This window comes from Suillus subalutaceus (genome assembly GCF_016647625.1).
Source record: "Suillus subalutaceus strain FC151 chromosome Unknown DFJ58scaffold_49, whole genome shotgun sequence".
NCBI lineage: Eukaryota > Fungi > Basidiomycota > Agaricomycetes > Boletales > Suillaceae > Suillus > Suillus subalutaceus.
Genome location: NW_024540298.1, coordinates 62,800 through 78,472, shown reverse-complemented (window position 1 = coordinate 78,472; position 15,673 = coordinate 62,800). Strand labels below are relative to the sequence as shown.

General features: G+C 48.1%; 5 protein-coding genes across 5 annotated transcripts; all 5 read right to left on the bottom strand.

The window, feature by feature from the left end:
- Positions 1-18: 18 nt before the first annotated feature.
- DFJ58DRAFT_359667 (Triosephosphate isomerase) lies at positions 19-1,296 on the bottom strand. Its single transcript, XM_041380014.1, has 6 exons — positions 1,029-1,296; positions 854-975; positions 756-799; positions 511-709; positions 273-460; positions 19-222 (listed from the first exon to the last, which is right to left on the bottom strand). Exons 1-6 carry the CDS (start codon positions 1,140-1,142, stop codon positions 137-139), a joined length of 753 nt encoding a protein of 250 aa, XP_041244192.1. The 5' UTR covers positions 1,143-1,296; the 3' UTR covers positions 19-136.
- A 46-nt stretch (positions 1,297-1,342) lies between these two features.
- Positions 1,343-2,822, bottom strand: DFJ58DRAFT_786489 (uncharacterized protein). Its single transcript, XM_041390085.1, has 9 exons — positions 2,487-2,822; positions 2,392-2,437; positions 2,198-2,338; positions 2,076-2,141; positions 1,947-2,015; positions 1,824-1,894; positions 1,675-1,765; positions 1,606-1,613; positions 1,343-1,547 (listed from the first exon to the last, which is right to left on the bottom strand). The coding sequence occupies exons 1-9, from the start codon at positions 2,745-2,747 to the stop codon at positions 1,515-1,517; spliced, it is 786 nt and encodes a 261-aa protein (XP_041244191.1). The 5' UTR covers positions 2,748-2,822; the 3' UTR covers positions 1,343-1,514.
- Positions 2,823-5,486: 2,664 nt separating this feature from the next.
- DFJ58DRAFT_727601 (uncharacterized protein) lies at positions 5,487-6,394 on the bottom strand (the record flags this gene model as incomplete). Its single annotated transcript, XM_041385498.1, has 2 exons — positions 5,487-5,909; positions 5,963-6,394. The coding sequence occupies 2 exons, from the start codon at positions 6,392-6,394 to the stop codon at positions 5,487-5,489; spliced, it is 855 nt and encodes a 284-aa protein (XP_041244190.1).
- A 543-nt stretch (positions 6,395-6,937) lies between these two features.
- On the bottom strand, positions 6,938-9,552 carry DFJ58DRAFT_727600 (DDE superfamily endonuclease-domain-containing protein; the record flags this gene model as incomplete). Its single annotated transcript, XM_041385497.1, has 4 exons — positions 6,938-7,863; positions 7,901-8,733; positions 8,782-8,869; positions 8,907-9,552. The coding sequence occupies 4 exons, from the start codon at positions 9,550-9,552 to the stop codon at positions 6,938-6,940; spliced, it is 2,493 nt and encodes an 830-aa protein (XP_041244189.1).
- Positions 9,553-10,594: 1,042 nt separating this feature from the next.
- On the bottom strand, positions 10,595-10,971 carry DFJ58DRAFT_841184 (uncharacterized protein; the record flags this gene model as incomplete). The annotated part of the gene is made up of 3 exons (XM_041392680.1): positions 10,595-10,663; positions 10,718-10,804; positions 10,825-10,971. 3 exons carry the CDS (start codon positions 10,969-10,971, stop codon positions 10,595-10,597), a joined length of 303 nt encoding a protein of 100 aa, XP_041244188.1.
- Between the last annotated feature and the right edge of the window lie 4,702 nt (positions 10,972-15,673).

Genomic DNA, 15,673 nt, shown 5'->3' with positions numbered 1-15,673 from the left:
AGCATGTCAAACCTAGCTATCAATATCTCTGAATATACTCATACGCCATGTACAGTGATCTTATTCTTTTCGCAAGTCTAAGTAGCATAATCGGCGAGTTCATCTGAATATCAAACGGGACTATACATCACACCCTCTAATTCCTCGCATTGATGATATTGACAAACTCTGGCTTCAATGAAGCTCCTCCGACAAGGAAACCATCTACGTCGGATTGAGTAGCTAAAATGGAGAGTCAGTATCTCCTTCTTAGTCTTCTGCCGTATACGTACAAAGATCTTTGGAGTTTGCAGCGGTAACACTGCCTCCATAGATAATCCTGGTGTTCTCCGCTACAGCAGGGGACACTGCCTGAGTGAGGAACGTGCGAATGTCCAGATGAGCCTGCTGAGCTTGAGCGGATGTGGCGACTCTGCCTGTGCCAATCGCCCACACAGGTTCGTATGCGATCACAACACCACTGAAACATTGCCAATCAGCACAGCACAGTACGACTGTATAAGTTCGCACCTCCAGTCACTCTCCTGCAGTACATCGACGACGGCCTGCAACTGATTCTGAACGACTGCTGCAGTCTGCCCTGTTTCACGCTCCGGAAGGGTTTCACCAACGCAAAGGATGACTTTCAATGTCGCATTTAAAGCAGCCTTGGTCTTCTGGGCAACGAACTCAGACGTTTCGTGGAAAAGGGTTCGGCGTTCAGAGTGGCCTGAAAGAATTCAGTCGACATCTATGGAAGTTCATAAACCACTCACCTAGAATCACATAGGGGATATTGGCATCGACGAGTTGCGCAGGACTAATGATGAAAAAAGGTCAAGATTGAGTCAACTCAGGCTGTTTGTCAACTCGCCTGAGTTCACCAGTGAATGCTCCTGAATCTTTATAATAGCAGTTTTGAGCAGAGAGCTGTAGTTCCGATCGCACCGTGGCTTTGAGTGGGATGAGATAAAGCGACGGAGGCGCAATGACGATCTCTGCAGTAATCTCTGTGAGCTGAAGATCTCGTACATATAAGAAAAATACGCGCCAGTTGTGCCGTCCAGATCAGCAGAGTTAAGGACACTGATGATAGATCCCAGTTGACCCGATGAGGTGGGGTTCATCTTGAAATTTCCGCCGACGAAGAATTGACGAGGCATATCGAATAAAAGTCAAGGTATATGGTGGAAGACAAAAGATTTAAATTCAAAGACGGCGTCGAGCAGAGGAGAATAGCGGCGTTGGTAGGTGTTCAGCCTTGAGTAGAGCTAGTCCATATCTAATCTTTATCGAGAGTCCGACGCTAAATCCGATCATACGACGAGATCATACGAGAAATTTCAAACGTGGGTCGCAAATATTGGTACGTGATCCTGACGCAACGACCTGCAACGACGCAACTCGTACGACTCAGATTCTATTGACCATGTAGAATCTAAATAGTAATTCGGTTTGTCTTCAGACACTATAGTTCCGACCAGTATAAGATCTTTCTTGTCCCTCATAGCACCTCAAACCATGACTCCAGCAGCCTAAGTAAAGAAGAGCCCTCCATCTACAGAAACCTGTCTCGAGAAAATCAACAGGTTTAACCAGATTCCCATTCAGTGCTAGTGCACTTACGCTCTGCCCTATATAACATTAGGTATCCGATAAGCCCTGATGTTCCACTGGATGGGACTCGAAACTCACCAGTTATAAAGTGCGCCTCCTTTGATACGAGGTAGGAGACTATACTTGCGATATCGTCTGGAGTACCCTCGTACCCAACTGTCGTCTGCACCTGATGCGAAAAACCATGAGAATGTATGACTCCGTACAGTCAAGAATTTGCATCTTACTCGTTGAATTGAACCAGGATCATGTCCCTGTTCAGCTACCCATCGCTCCCTTTGTTCTCTCAAGGTCCGCACTGAAGGTGGGTCGGGACATTATTGGAACTACGAAAACATTCTAATGCGCACACATTTCTGTCTGGATGGGCCCTGGAGCATAGCAGTTCACAGTGATACCGTGATGACCAAACTCCATAGCTGCGGAGGATTAAGGGTATCGGTTATCCATTATTCGTTCTATGCCCACCACCATCTCACCTGCAGCCTGAGTCAGCCCTCTCACAGCAAATTTGCTGCTGCTATACACAATAAAATCCTTAGTGCCTTCGTATCACAGGTAAGTCGGAATACTACTTGAACAGGCAATTCAAACACCGTACCTTTCTTCCCAAGCACTGATGATGCGCCTATAATTCTTCCTCCCCGTCCTTGCTCGATCATCTGCCGGGCAGCATGCTTGTAACAGAGGAGCGTCCCTCGGACATTCACAGAGAAAGTGGCGTCGAAACTTTCTACGTCGGCTGGGCACAGGTATAACTGCAGTGAACGTTAGTACCACATAAAGGCCACTTACCGTCCAAGACATTGCCAAATGTGATTATCCCGGCGTTAGCTATCATCTGCTCAATATTAGCTAATGCTATTAGAAGTGTGTCAAGCAGGACTTGCTACATCGACGCCACCCAGAACACGAACAGTGGTTGCAATCATCCCTTTGACCTCATCCTCCACTGATACATCTGCTGGAACAACGATAGTTCGTCGTCCCTTACCATTAATGTCACTTGCTACAGCCTCCAACTCGATGCTCTTGGTCGCAATGTCGTTCAGAGCGATATCAAAACCATCATCAGCAAGGCGAAGTGCGATGGCACGGCCAATTCCCCGACTAGCTCCTGTGACAATAGCAGTGCCTTTAGGTTGCGACATGGAAGAAAGACGAATTTCAATGTTAGCGAGAGTGTAGGCAGGTCTCGAACACGCTTGACACTGAGCGGCAGACTCTAAATATCCCAAACCTCTGATCTATCCGAATGTAGCCTTTTAGTTTTGCCAGTTTTACCACAGATCCGGAAGAAGTTCTTGCGCTCAAGTTTATGTAACAATAGTATCTGCGAGTAAGAATAGATTCTTTTCAGGACCTTTTCTCAGGTCATGAGGCCATGCTGTTTCTCCCATCGACTGAGATCTGGGAGTAAATCAGACCAACTGTGTGCAGCAAACCAACTTATTGACCTGAAGACATTACATGCTACGTGAGAAAGAGATGGGCTCAATGAAGCTATGAACTTACCGGCAATGAAGTGCGCTTCCTTCGATCCGAGATAGCTTACCGGTTGTCCAGTGTGCTTGATAGGAACATTCCCAAGTAACTTGTCGAGGTTTTAAAGAAAACGAGTGTTCAGTATCTGGATTTTGGACAAGGTTTGCAATCGTGCCATACTCACCGACATTACCCACTTTCTTGAGACAGGATCGTCGACGATTGTTGCCAGATCCAAATTCCCAGAGTCTGGGGCTTCCTAAAGTCCAGAAAATAACTGCAGATGAGCCAGAATCTCAACAGTACTTGAGCATGCAAAGGCATACATCTCATTTCACTGCAGAAGTGCGATAGCAATTAGAAGGCGCTAATCTAATTCAAGTCTCACCAAAAACCATCTGTGGTCGAACAGAAACCTTACGTATCTGGAGCGCCCAGTAGAATGTAACCAGGAGCTACGTCTCACCGGGTGCTCGAAACACATAAACTAAGTGACCATATTGGTGGGTAGTGAAATGTCGTTGATATCTGGGCTGGGTTCAATCCTGAGGATCTAGGTGGAAGACCGACTGTGCACACACCTGCTACGCGTTTTAACCAGCTAGGTTCAATTTTGTCCAGACGTGCACCTCGTTTCTATGGGTATTATCGCAGTGAAAAATGGGCCGTTAGGCGGGAATGGTGTGACATACTGCGTTCAACAGTACAATGGCTCCTTTGGTTGATACTGAAGCTTGAATTCGGGGCTACAACTCATCTCAAGCTATAGCTAAAGAGTCATGGCATCAGAACTCCGAAGAGATGGGTCTCCTTCAGACAAGTTCCAGAACTCGACGGTTGTGTCACACATGTGACATGTGATGTTGACCCTTTGGCCGTACACCATGAGGATGGTTGCCCTGATTGCAGACGAGGATCTCCATTCCCGATCGCGCCATGCGATACTGAACAAGCCTGTGGATATCGCATACAACGAGGAACACAAACCCACCTGTGACAAGCTACTCGCTTGCGCATCGGACAGCAGAGAAATGCTTATTACAACGGAGCGCGCCGCGGCGTCTTCAAGTCTTGTGATTGTGCGTCTGTATTTGAACCAGTCTGACTCTTGAAGGTTTCGGGCACTGATCAAACACCGGATTCCGTTGGCCGAGGCAAGTTCTTCATGAAGGTGTGTCTGATGCTTCCGAATCACTGTAAGACCGCTGCCCGTGGCACTGACCTACCTAATCATTCCTCGGGTCGCCGGTTCATTGTTCTCGCACATCCCTAAATGTTGAACAACTCCTTCTTACCCCGCCGCATCCCCATTTCAAACAGGGGTAAAAGCAGAGCGACAGGCTGTCTCCCGTCCGAAAATTCTCGGTTCCCAGAAGTTGCGTCACTTCAAGGTACGAGCATTGGCAATTGCTCCTTCGAGCCTATGCAAGACCCCGAGGAACCCATGTTCTTTAGTTCCAACAGTTATTATTTCGCTGACGTCTGCCGCATCTCTTGCCTCCTAACGCTTCACCTACAGCTCACTCCTCTGAATATCCATGTACGTTCCAAGTCAGTTCAACGCCTTCGTTCGGCAAAACTCATCTCTCTTTGGGCAGTCCAAATTCTAACGTATTCAAGCGCCCACTGTTCACACCGCTTCGCCCGTTCAATATGAACCCTGCGAACGCTTCGACGCTGCCGCTTATGAAGGACCGTTGAACTTTATAAAAAAATATTTTATATCATCACATCACAGAGCTACACCTTCCCTGCCTTTCGTCGTTACCACAACTTACTACTCCACCCAGATAACTTCATGTGGAAGGCCTTTATGGCCCAGGCAGAATGACGGCGTATGTGAGTCGGCGGTTCATCAGGTGTCACGGCATGTCGTCTTTGATGGGTTGGGCACCCACCTCCTCTCGGGAAGATTGCTTGGTATGTCTGCGGTACAGGATAATGAGTTGCATTAATTGGCAGCTGCAGTACTCGGTACGTGGTTCTGGTATTTATCATCACTTTGGGATCTCAAGTTACCAGCATTTTATATCAGCAGAGGCTCGAAGAAAGACAGTAATCGGAACAAGCCAGCGGAGTTGGGAACTGGCGCGTACGCGGCGCTACTATGCTTGTATTTGAACAGAGAGCAGCGAAAATAATCGGCGGCTCGCCGCCGCTGTGATACTGATAAGCGACCTCATCGAAAGTCGTACAAATGCAAGCCACCCGGACAAGCAGTGACATCAATTTATGACGTAGTCCACAAAATACAAGTGAGTCAAATATTTATTGAAGGGGGGGAGGGGAGGACTTTGGCACATTGAATTCGTCACCTATTTACAACGATCGACACCCAAACAAGACGAGGCCCCTATGATCAATAATCAGTATCGCAAAGACAAACGGTATGATATTGGCGTCACCTAGCAATCGGAGTTGGAGGACTGCCCCTTCACAACCTCAACGGGAGCTTCCTCGGGCAGACACAACTTGCGCGCAAGGGCCTGGATGTGATCAAGTTGTGTGTCAGTAACCACGAAGGATGCAAGATCGTGACTATGTGCCCCAACACTGAAGTCCATGCTAGCTTCAAGCTCCTGCTTGTTGCCTCCAGCCAAATACCTTTGGAAGTATGAAGCATCCGCAATGCTACGAGCATATTCGTGAGCATTTTGCTCGAGAATGGATTCAAGAAGCTTGATGCGTTGCAGATTTGCCTCAATCTCCCAGGTCGTTGTCAGAACACGTAAGCGCATGGATTCGCGAGTAGCTTGCTTCGCGATAACAGCTTGAGTGACAGTCTTATGAGACATGCCTCTCAAGCCACGCTCGAAGATATCTTTGCCCTGGTACAACGATTATCACTGTGAAGTGGTGTATGCATGGTTGGTTGACATACCTCTTGGACGTCAGGTAGACTCATCTCAGTCTCGCTAGCATATTTCCCAACAGACCTGTGAACAAGACGAAGTTCTATTGCGTTTGGCGCATGGCTATGGTGCGGGTCATAGGGCTTGAACTGTCTTTGTGCACGAGTCACAAGCCGAGACAGGTTGCGCATGATGCCAGAAGGAGGGCTCGGAAGTGCACGAAGCTCATCTTCAAGTGATGAATCATTGCTGGTGTCATCGGAAGATGGTGATAGTTGACGAGGGTACGTCGTTGTGTGTTTGGACTGTGTTTTTGTACTTTGAATATCATGATGCATCCGACTGTCACGGAATGGAGAGCAGAGGTTCTGAACGGGCCTCAATTGGCGAGGCTCATCCGTATCACGGGTAGGACTCGGTTGTCCCACAGAACTTGGTGGAGGAGTAATACAGGCGTGCATGCTGGACGTTGTTCGGAAACATCACGATGCCCTGGGGGAATGTTATAAACCAGGTAGCGGAGTTGCAAAGACGTTAGGTGAAGTTTGTAAATGTCAAAACGGGATTGATATTTCCTCCGTATCAGGGTGTAGTATAACTCGCAGCAAAGTTGGTCCAATGTACTGGCGCACAACTGCCCGTATGGGATTGAAATTTCCTCCTCATTTGGTACTACTATCACTCCTGGGGTTCTGCAACATTTTCAATAAATCTTTTGTAACTCCTCAACCGCATCATATTATCTTCTACTGATTTGCACCATTATATATTCGTAGCTACTCTATATGAATATGATTTTTTCTGATTTTTCTGATTTTTTGGTGGAGTGTCGGATGAAGGCCGAGAAAACTCAGGGTCTGACTGGTATTCTGCAAAACATGGTCACGCTGTGTCACACGTCGGCACAGCAGCGGCACCGTCAACTTTCACTCTCCGAAGACTCTGAAGCTCGTCGTTGCGCATCGCATTGAAAATGAATATTATCGAGGATCGTGGTCTATATACTAATTATTGTGATTGTAATGGTACTGTTGATAGAGTCTTGACTCATACAGCTGACGGCCTGCATCACCAGAGCCCCCAATGTCATACATCTGCACTCCACCAACTCGAAAATCCTGAGACATACTAGCGCTACCAACCGGTGTGAAGGGAGGGTGAAGAACAGGTGGAGACCGAGGTACAGAATGGTGCATTGAATAATATGGAGGTGCGTAGCCGGGTGGGGGCAGATCCATGGCTGACATTGAGGAATGAGTGACAGGCAGCTGTGGTTGATACCTGGATGGTTGTTGAATCGAATTTGCGGGAATCATATCTTGCGGGAATTCAGGCGCCACACTATTGTCATTTTCGAGACAGCGCCTGCGAGAACGGGGGGGATTAAATAAACCATCATAGCGTTGATTTTTCTTGAGTTCCGGGTGGTCGTTGAAGTGCTGCAAAATTCGCTGTAACAATTCAGCCTTGAGTCCAGTCTCCGGCAATCGCAAGGCTGCGGCTACGTCTCGTAATTCCTCCAGCTTTTTGGTCTTGATTGCGCCTGTAAATGCAGCTTGAGAACGCTCCTGCTCTGCTCGCCGATCACGTTTTCCCTGTTCCTCTGCAACCTTCTTCTGTTTACTCGCTTCCTCCTGACGCTCGCGCTCAGCCTGATCAGCCTCCAATTCCCTCAGCTCCGCACGGCCTTCCTCTGATGTCAGCACCCTTGAATAGGGCTTCATTCGTTTCTTGCCCGATCCCTTGCGAGTTTTGTCGTCCAGCTTCTTGTTCAACCGTGCTTTGTAGTGGTCGGCCATCTGAGCTGAAAAATAGCAGTGAGTCTCCGCAGCATCTTTTTGGAACATCAATAATTCATTTTCTCGACGGAGCCATTCAATCTCCTCCTCGGCCTGTTGGAGACGTTCCACAATCATTTTCGATCGCTCGACTGGTGTTGCACTTCGTGAGAGCAGGCAGTTTCGTACTTGCAGACACTGATCGAGTGTGGCGCCGAAGTGTGTTTGCGGGATGAGTCGTCTGAGTCGTGCTGGGATCTGTTTCTGGCACTAATGACAGTGAACCGGAAAAATTGGAGGGGCCTGCTTCCGGCACTGATGAAGACTCAAGGGACTGGGCTCCTGACCACTGCGGGGGTAAGTTTCCTTGTCCTATTATTCTAGGGGTATGACTCGGATCACTGCCATTATCAGATTCTGACGAGTCTGAACCCGATTCTGAACCGTCAGAGTCGGATGAAGTTTCTTGTGGTGGCTCGTATGTTGGATCAGTGTCGGAAAGGGGATCAGAGAATGTGTGATTAGCCTGAGGGAAGGTGGCAGGGAGGTGCAACTGGGTGGATGACTCGTAACTTGGTGCGTAATCCTCTTCTGTAAATATTCCTGGGTTTATCGGTCTAATTCCACTTTTTTTCCATGCCTGCAGGATCGTCTCCTCTTTAAATGCGATATCTCTCGCCTTCATATACTCTCGAATCACGTTGCGCTTTTTGATCCCCTCCCCAGTCTCTTCCATCACAACCTCACTGCGTCTCTGCCATTGTTTCTGTAGGGGACCAAAAACGCCAACATCAAGGGGTTGTAAACGATGTGTCGTGTGTGGGGGGAGACAAAAAAGGTGAATGCCATGTTCTTCTGCTGCTTGACGAAGTTTGATGGTCTCGTGTGAGCGGTGTCCATCATATATTAGGAGGATCGGTTGACCGGATGAATTTCGTGCTTTGGCTTGCGGCACGAAGCTTTTCACAAACCACTCAGTGCCAATAAAGTCACTCGTCCAACCATTTTCGGATGTTGCAACTCTATAATTGAGTGAGTTTCGTTCTACCTATCATCGAGCAGAGACTCACATTATACCATCTTCTTCATAGTATTCCGGGTATATTTGTGACCCAGAAAATACAAAGCCGGGCTTCAGATTGGAGCCGTCTGCACACACTGCACTCGATCACGGTCACCAGCTCAAGTTGGTCACTCTTTGCCCTGACCCTGGCTTTTGCGTTCCGTGAAAACAGGTACTTCGTGTTATCACATTTCCTCCCTCCCCCAAGTTGTATCCCCTTCTCATCCATGTTATACACGTTCTCCCAGGGAATGTTCTCCGATTTCAAGAAGTTGTCAAGGAGTTTGAAGTGGTGATTAACAGTTGTGTAATTGAACATTTGCATGCGCTTCGGATCAATTCCAGTAGGGCGTCCCAGCTTGATTTCCGGATGGCGAGCAAGAAAATAGCTGATCCACATTTTTGAAGGCCCCTTATCTTTACCAGTCAGCTTCTTCTTTGCCTTTAACTTCTCGCTCAGCTCTGACACCTTTGCACGAAGGCTGCGCTTGGAGAGAGGGTGACCTGTCATTGCCAGGTACTGGGCCCAGTGACATAATGTTTCTTCCTGTCCTTCGGTGAGTAGCTGTTGGTTTTTGTGGGCTTTCGAATGAGGTTTGGTCAGGTTCAGTGCCCGTCGACGAAGAGTGTCATATGGCACTTTGAACTGTGCAGCTGCTGTCCGGAGGTTCTTGGTCTTTTTGTCTTTGACAGCCTGGATAGCAGCTGTGAATTTGGCCTCACGAGTTGCATCTTCTTCAGCTTTCTTCTGAAGGTTACACCGGCGGTTTGGAGGCATTGCGAGAATACGAGACCGAGACAATGCAATGTGAATGCGACTGACTGGACAGTGCCGTGTATCAAGCCGAGTGTGCCATAGAGGAGATTGAATTTCTTACACACTCTCCTATCTGTTGTCACGCTTTCATACATGTCCACAATCCTCCGTCTATAGCATCTTAAAACAAGAGAATGACCTCTATCGAAATTGTGTTCTGACACCCTGACAAGGTGCTTGATATACCCCGGGTGTAATTTTTTGAATATCTCTCTAGGATCTATGGGATCTGGATCATTTATGATTATACAAGGTTGCAAATTACCACTATTCCGTCTCTCACAGCTGCAACACTCAAGAAATTTTTATTCTACTTGGACAGTACATCATCTCTAAGTAGCCTACATGCATCTAAATTTTTTTGAGGTGATTCAAGCAGCGCATTGAGGTGTTTTGCACATTTTGCATATTACATGCCAGTTGCAGATTCCCAGGAATGATAGTAGGCCAGCCGGGACGACCGGCCATCAGATTTTGGACCCGTTGAAAAACGATCGTTGAACGGACCACATTGAGCAAGGCACTTTGCCAAAAACACCAAACCGAAAGTTACAAAAGCGAGAATAAGTGAGAGCCGCCGATTGCCATTATCAAGGTTGATATGATCACAATTAAAGATTTTACCCAGATACAAAGTAGTACTACTGAGCTCAGCTGAGCATCAGTTGCTGCTGTACTGCATTAAACCGAGCGCTCACTGAGTCATCTGACCAGTGGCACAGATCGTAAGTGTCCGTAATGCGCTCAAGTTAAGCGTTCATTTCAGCTGTTTTACCGATCATAGGGTCGGGCCTAACCATCAAATAATTTGGCCGAGGCCACCAACTTCCATTTGTTGTTCCACCGCTTTGGCATGCAAATTCCAATGCAAGACTGAGCTCAGGTTGCCATTTCAAACTTCTGTTTTAGAACAGAATTTTGATTATGTTAGTTTAACTCCAGAGCTGGACCGTATGGACTCGCCAGGCTATCGGAAGCAGTCGCCATTATCCTGATTGTCAAATTATTTGACGCCGTCGTCGCTGGACAACTGGAGCACCTGGGGATCGGTGAAGCCTTTGACTTTACCGTCCTACGATTTCACGCTGTTAGCAATCTCGCATCTGTTAACACCAGGCAGACTTACTATCTGGTCGATCCCAAGGTACAGGTTTGTCTCAGTATCATAGAGAGTCGCAAGATGCTGAACCACGTCCTTGACATTGACTTGGATCTATGGGCATTGATGAGCACGGGAAGTGCGTTGCTGTAACGATGCACGCGTATGATTTGAGCAACGTCGTGGCCGACGAACTCCTTGTTTCCTGACATGTGGACGTACCGGTCTACATACAAGACATTCCTGATCTTGTATGGTCCGGAGGGGATCATGTGGCTCATGGTTGATTGAAGATCCCGTTGAGTACTGATTGAGAGAAGGTTGTTGATAGAAACTGACGACAGCCTGAGGACATGATGATGCTGCGACCTTTATACCTGGCCGAAAGCTCCATTGCTAGTTCCAGTCTTCCAGATAAGCCCCAAAGTCAGCATCACCCTCCGTCTATGTCTTGGTCTTGGGGTCACGACTCACATAACTTCGGGTACTGATCAAACATCGATTCCCGAATTCCGTTGGAGACAAGTTCTTGATGAAGGTGCGCCAACTTCCGAATTATTGTGACCAACATTATTGATCTAATCATTCCTCGGGTCGCGTCCGGTTCATTGTTCTCCGAGTCGTACATTCCGAGTCGAACGGCTCCCCGCAGCATCCCATTTCAAACAGGGGTACAAGCAGAGTCACCAGTTTCCCGTTATTCGTCCGAAAATTCTCGGTTCCCAGAAGTTGTGTCACGAAGTTCAAGGGACGCCTTCGAGCTTATGCAAGACCCCGAGCAGCGGCCATGTTCGTTAGTTCCAACAGAGGGTGCTTGACACTGCCGAAAATACTTGGTGTCGCTCGGGCCCAACCTCGACGAGTGTTAATTAGATGAACGACAGTTTGACCGGAAGATTCGCTGCACCCCTGAATGCTACTCATGGGACCAACTCAAATGCCCTGCTTGTATGAGTATATCATCCCCTGTTATTCGTCCTCGCCGGTCCAGGTTCCCTGGAATTGCATCACTTCAAGTACAGGCAAATTAATCACTGTTCAAACTATGTGTGCACTGGCCGTCCCATTACCTCAGAACAGCAGAACAGCAAATCAAACAATTTTATTGACACAAGATACACAAGACCGTTCTTGCTCGTAGTTCCCCGTCTTGTAGTGAGGCACTTCCTGCTACATCCACAGTACAACTGCGCATCTATCCCACTCGAGATCGACTGAGCAATTTCAGTGTCTTGCATGGAGCTGTACAGTAGTGTGTAATGGATGATACAATGCCCGGCGGGGCAATTTTTATTAACAAACGTGAAGAACGCCTGTCACTACCCTACATATCATCCTGGTGCCTGTTCGCGCAGCGCAGCATTCCATCCTTTTCTCGCACGAGATCAGTTGGTTTGCGCGGTCACTTTGTCGATGAGTTTCCTCAGCACAAGCCTGTAGTCGGTGCTGTCAGCAACGACGACGCAAATCAGTATCATTGGTGAAAGGCGAGTGACGTGCATGGGGGATGCAGAGCAGCGCTAACCTTCGGTGTGCAGAAATTGAGGATGCAGAAGATGTCACCACGAAGATGTTGCGCGATGCTACGAAGGCTGTGAAGGCATACAGAGATGCCGTTGCATGGTTCCCCGCAGAGGAGGAGAAAGAATGGCTTGGCTGAGCACGAGGAATTTTTAAAGCATGGGTGCAGCCTTCGGTCCCAGTTGTATCGAGAATTCATTTATCACCTTTATCTGCAGGATCCATCCAAAGGACGTGGACGAAGTGTGGTATCTCAAAGATGGCGGAAACTGGACCTTTGTTTGTTTTCATCGCTGACCTTTTTTGACTTGATTTATGACCAACTTCACTCTAGATCACTGTTCAGCCAGCTCCTGCCTCGGAGGCGAAGTACTGGACGTTCGAAAAGGCGAAATAAATGTTTTGAAATGCAAGGATACCTAAGTAGCAGCTGCCAGCTGCTGTTGCTCTGATCTGTATGTCTGTCGGAGAATGCTTGTATGATTAGCTTATGATTGTGATGTATGCAAGATATGTTTGTGACTTTCCGTGACTGGACAGTGGGATGTCCAAATGTTTACCTGTCAGAGTTGTGTCACCTCTACCGACTTACGCACTGGTGTTATTGTTATCTGCTCTCTGCATTCACAGCCATGTCTTCCTCCCACTCGCCTTAGTGGGTAACAACTGAGCTCCCGTAAGTCTCGCTTGATTGTGCGCTTGATGGTCCCTTCCTCGCTGAGAAATACTGCGCTGTACGACCGGTAAGATGATGTCAACGTCGCTTGATCAATCACTGGGAGCAATTCTGCGCAGACTCCTTACCAACGACTCCCCTTGATGGGTGCTGGCGGTGCTGGACTAGGTTCAATACCTGGGAAGATAGCATCGTCTGGAACCAGGTGTTCGTCAACTACGGCATGGTGTTCCCTTCAGTATTTCCGCTCCATCCAACATCGCTTGATGAGACACTGGTCGTTCTCACTGAGAGTGTGATTTATGCTCAGTTGGATGTCATCATGTCACCCGCTTCAATAAAGCACGGCATAAAATAGTGTAAAACGCACGACAATACAGGTATTAACACCACTAATTCGATCCAGGGGGGTCCATTCGTTCGGATGCAGCACGTGCCGTCCACGCCGTCCAAAATATGAAGACACATGCTAGACTCTATGTGTAGCTGCCGATTTTCGTGATGGCAGGAAGAAGGTCAGCTATATTAACCGGTTGATGCTATCTGACTTGTACAAATAGTAGCAAAGATATTTGTGGAGCTATTTGGGCTTAAAACCCGCAGGGTTTTATGACCCGAAACACCGTTTCGAACCTGTGGAGAAAGTCCAGGATGAGCCGTGATTCCCAAATTCAAGGAGCCCTGCGATGCGTCAGGCGCAGCATGGACTCCCAATTCGAAGGAGGAGGGCGGATTGGTGTGTGCTTACCTTGTTAACGCGTCAGTGGCATGGTGTAGCGGGCGAACGGCTCCAATGCTGGTGACGCTTGCAGGTAAGGCGCTAAAATTAATGCGTGTTTGCGCAGATAGATCGTGAACGCCTCGCTTGACCATCTACCCATAGATTTGACTACGTCAAACGGAACTCCCCGCAGCAAATATTCCAGGGTCCCTCCAATGCGTAGGCCATGCCCCTTCAAATTGCCTAGTCCCGCTCTCTTGACTATTCCTCCGATTCGTTTCCAGAATTCGGACCTCGTCAAAGGCCTCATGCCTTTTTTGTGTTTCCACGCAAAAAGATGACTGTCTCGCGGTGGGTCGTTGACCGCGAAATGATTGAGCATGGCTGCTTTGGGTTCGGAGAGATCCTGTTGTTGCGCCCAGTGTACTCCTTCTCCGTTCCCTGCTGCCTTGGTCCTCGGTAAGAAAATCTTGGTTACTCTAAGTTCGTGCCTGTCCTCAGCGTCCATTTCTAGATTAGAACACTTTACATGCTTCTCCGGTTCGAAGGTTTTCATGGATTTGACGGTCAACTCTCCTACGCGGCATAATGCGTAAAAGGCACTCGTTAAGCATGCGTAGACTGCTGCATTGAGAGGAGCTGATGGGTTTAGGTGAGCGCGGATATCGATAATGAGTTTTATGGTGAAAGGTTCGTGTTTGGGACGTTTTGATTTGTCTGGAGTTAGTTCTGAAGCCCTGTCTAATGATGCTTTCAGTTCATCCTGCTGTACGTTCCAAGGCTGACCATGTAACGTGTGCCACGCTCTAATTGTATACACATAGTTTGTTACAGTCTTCCCCGAATACGATCCAGCGCAGCTTGAGACAAAATTCAGCATGGTTCGCGTGTCGACTGGACATCGCTGCTCCTCAGGTATGTTTCTTTCATCACAAAAGACATGGAACACTAAGAGACTGGCCCCGTAGCATTCTCTCATTCCCGTTGCCCATGATAGGTTCATCACGGTCATGACCCTCTGTAAGTCTTCATCCGAGATGGCCAGAAAACGACCGTCTGCTCCCGAAGCTACTCTGGTTTCAACCGGGAACCAGAGTTTCAACCTGTCTCAGCGCTAAACAGTGTGGACGAAGCTGCGAAGGTATCAGGATGAGTCCCGTCTTGTATGGAAGAGGCTTTGCTACAGGATCTGGTGGGAGAGATGCGCTAAAGTGCGTGTTGTTCGCTGGTATGCCCCTGCCTCTGGTGGATATGATAGAGCGCGTCACTGATGACTCTTGCACCCTCATCGATGTCGGCACTGATACTGTTGAGAGAAGATTTCTTGGGGGTACCTGGTTGGATCCGTTCTGAGCTGTATTCTCTTGGGTCCGTGGAGATGATGAATGGATCAAGGATGAACTGTTCGAGTGCACTTGGGATGGGGAGCATTGGTAGTAGGTGCTCTGTGCTACCATAGATTCCTCTGGAGGGATCATCTGCAGGGTTTTCTTTGCTAGAGATGTATGCAGGATAGAATGAGTATGACACTGCAGAATTGTCGATAAAAGTGAAGATGCGATGGAAGACTTCATTGACGGCTGAGTTCCTGCTTCGTCCGTTCCTCCACCCTTCAATGACACCCTGGTTGTCTCTGAATACTTTGAAATTTCTCTGCAATCCTCCCATGCTGACAAGGTGGTGAATAAGTAGCTCGAACCCGACTGCTTCCGCCCATCCGATGTCCTTTTTTCTGTTAAGAGTTCGCCATCCTTTGCGCAGACACCATGCTCGCCATTTGACTCCAATAGTGATTGCGATCCCAACGCCGGAGCTGGCATCCAAATAGGCCTCCGGGTCAGATAATTTGAGAGGTCTAGGGATGGCGCGTCCAACAAAAGCACTCTGCAACAGAGACTTCCACCAGTGTAGGTCAAAATCGAGGCTTTTGACAGGCCTCCGTGGGATAAAAGGCTTATCAAACGCGAGGCACAGCATCGCTTCGAGCGACATAAGATATGCTCTTCCCTTCGGTACAACAAGTGTGGTATGCAGCAACTTACCGTAAAGTTGTTGTATGTCAATA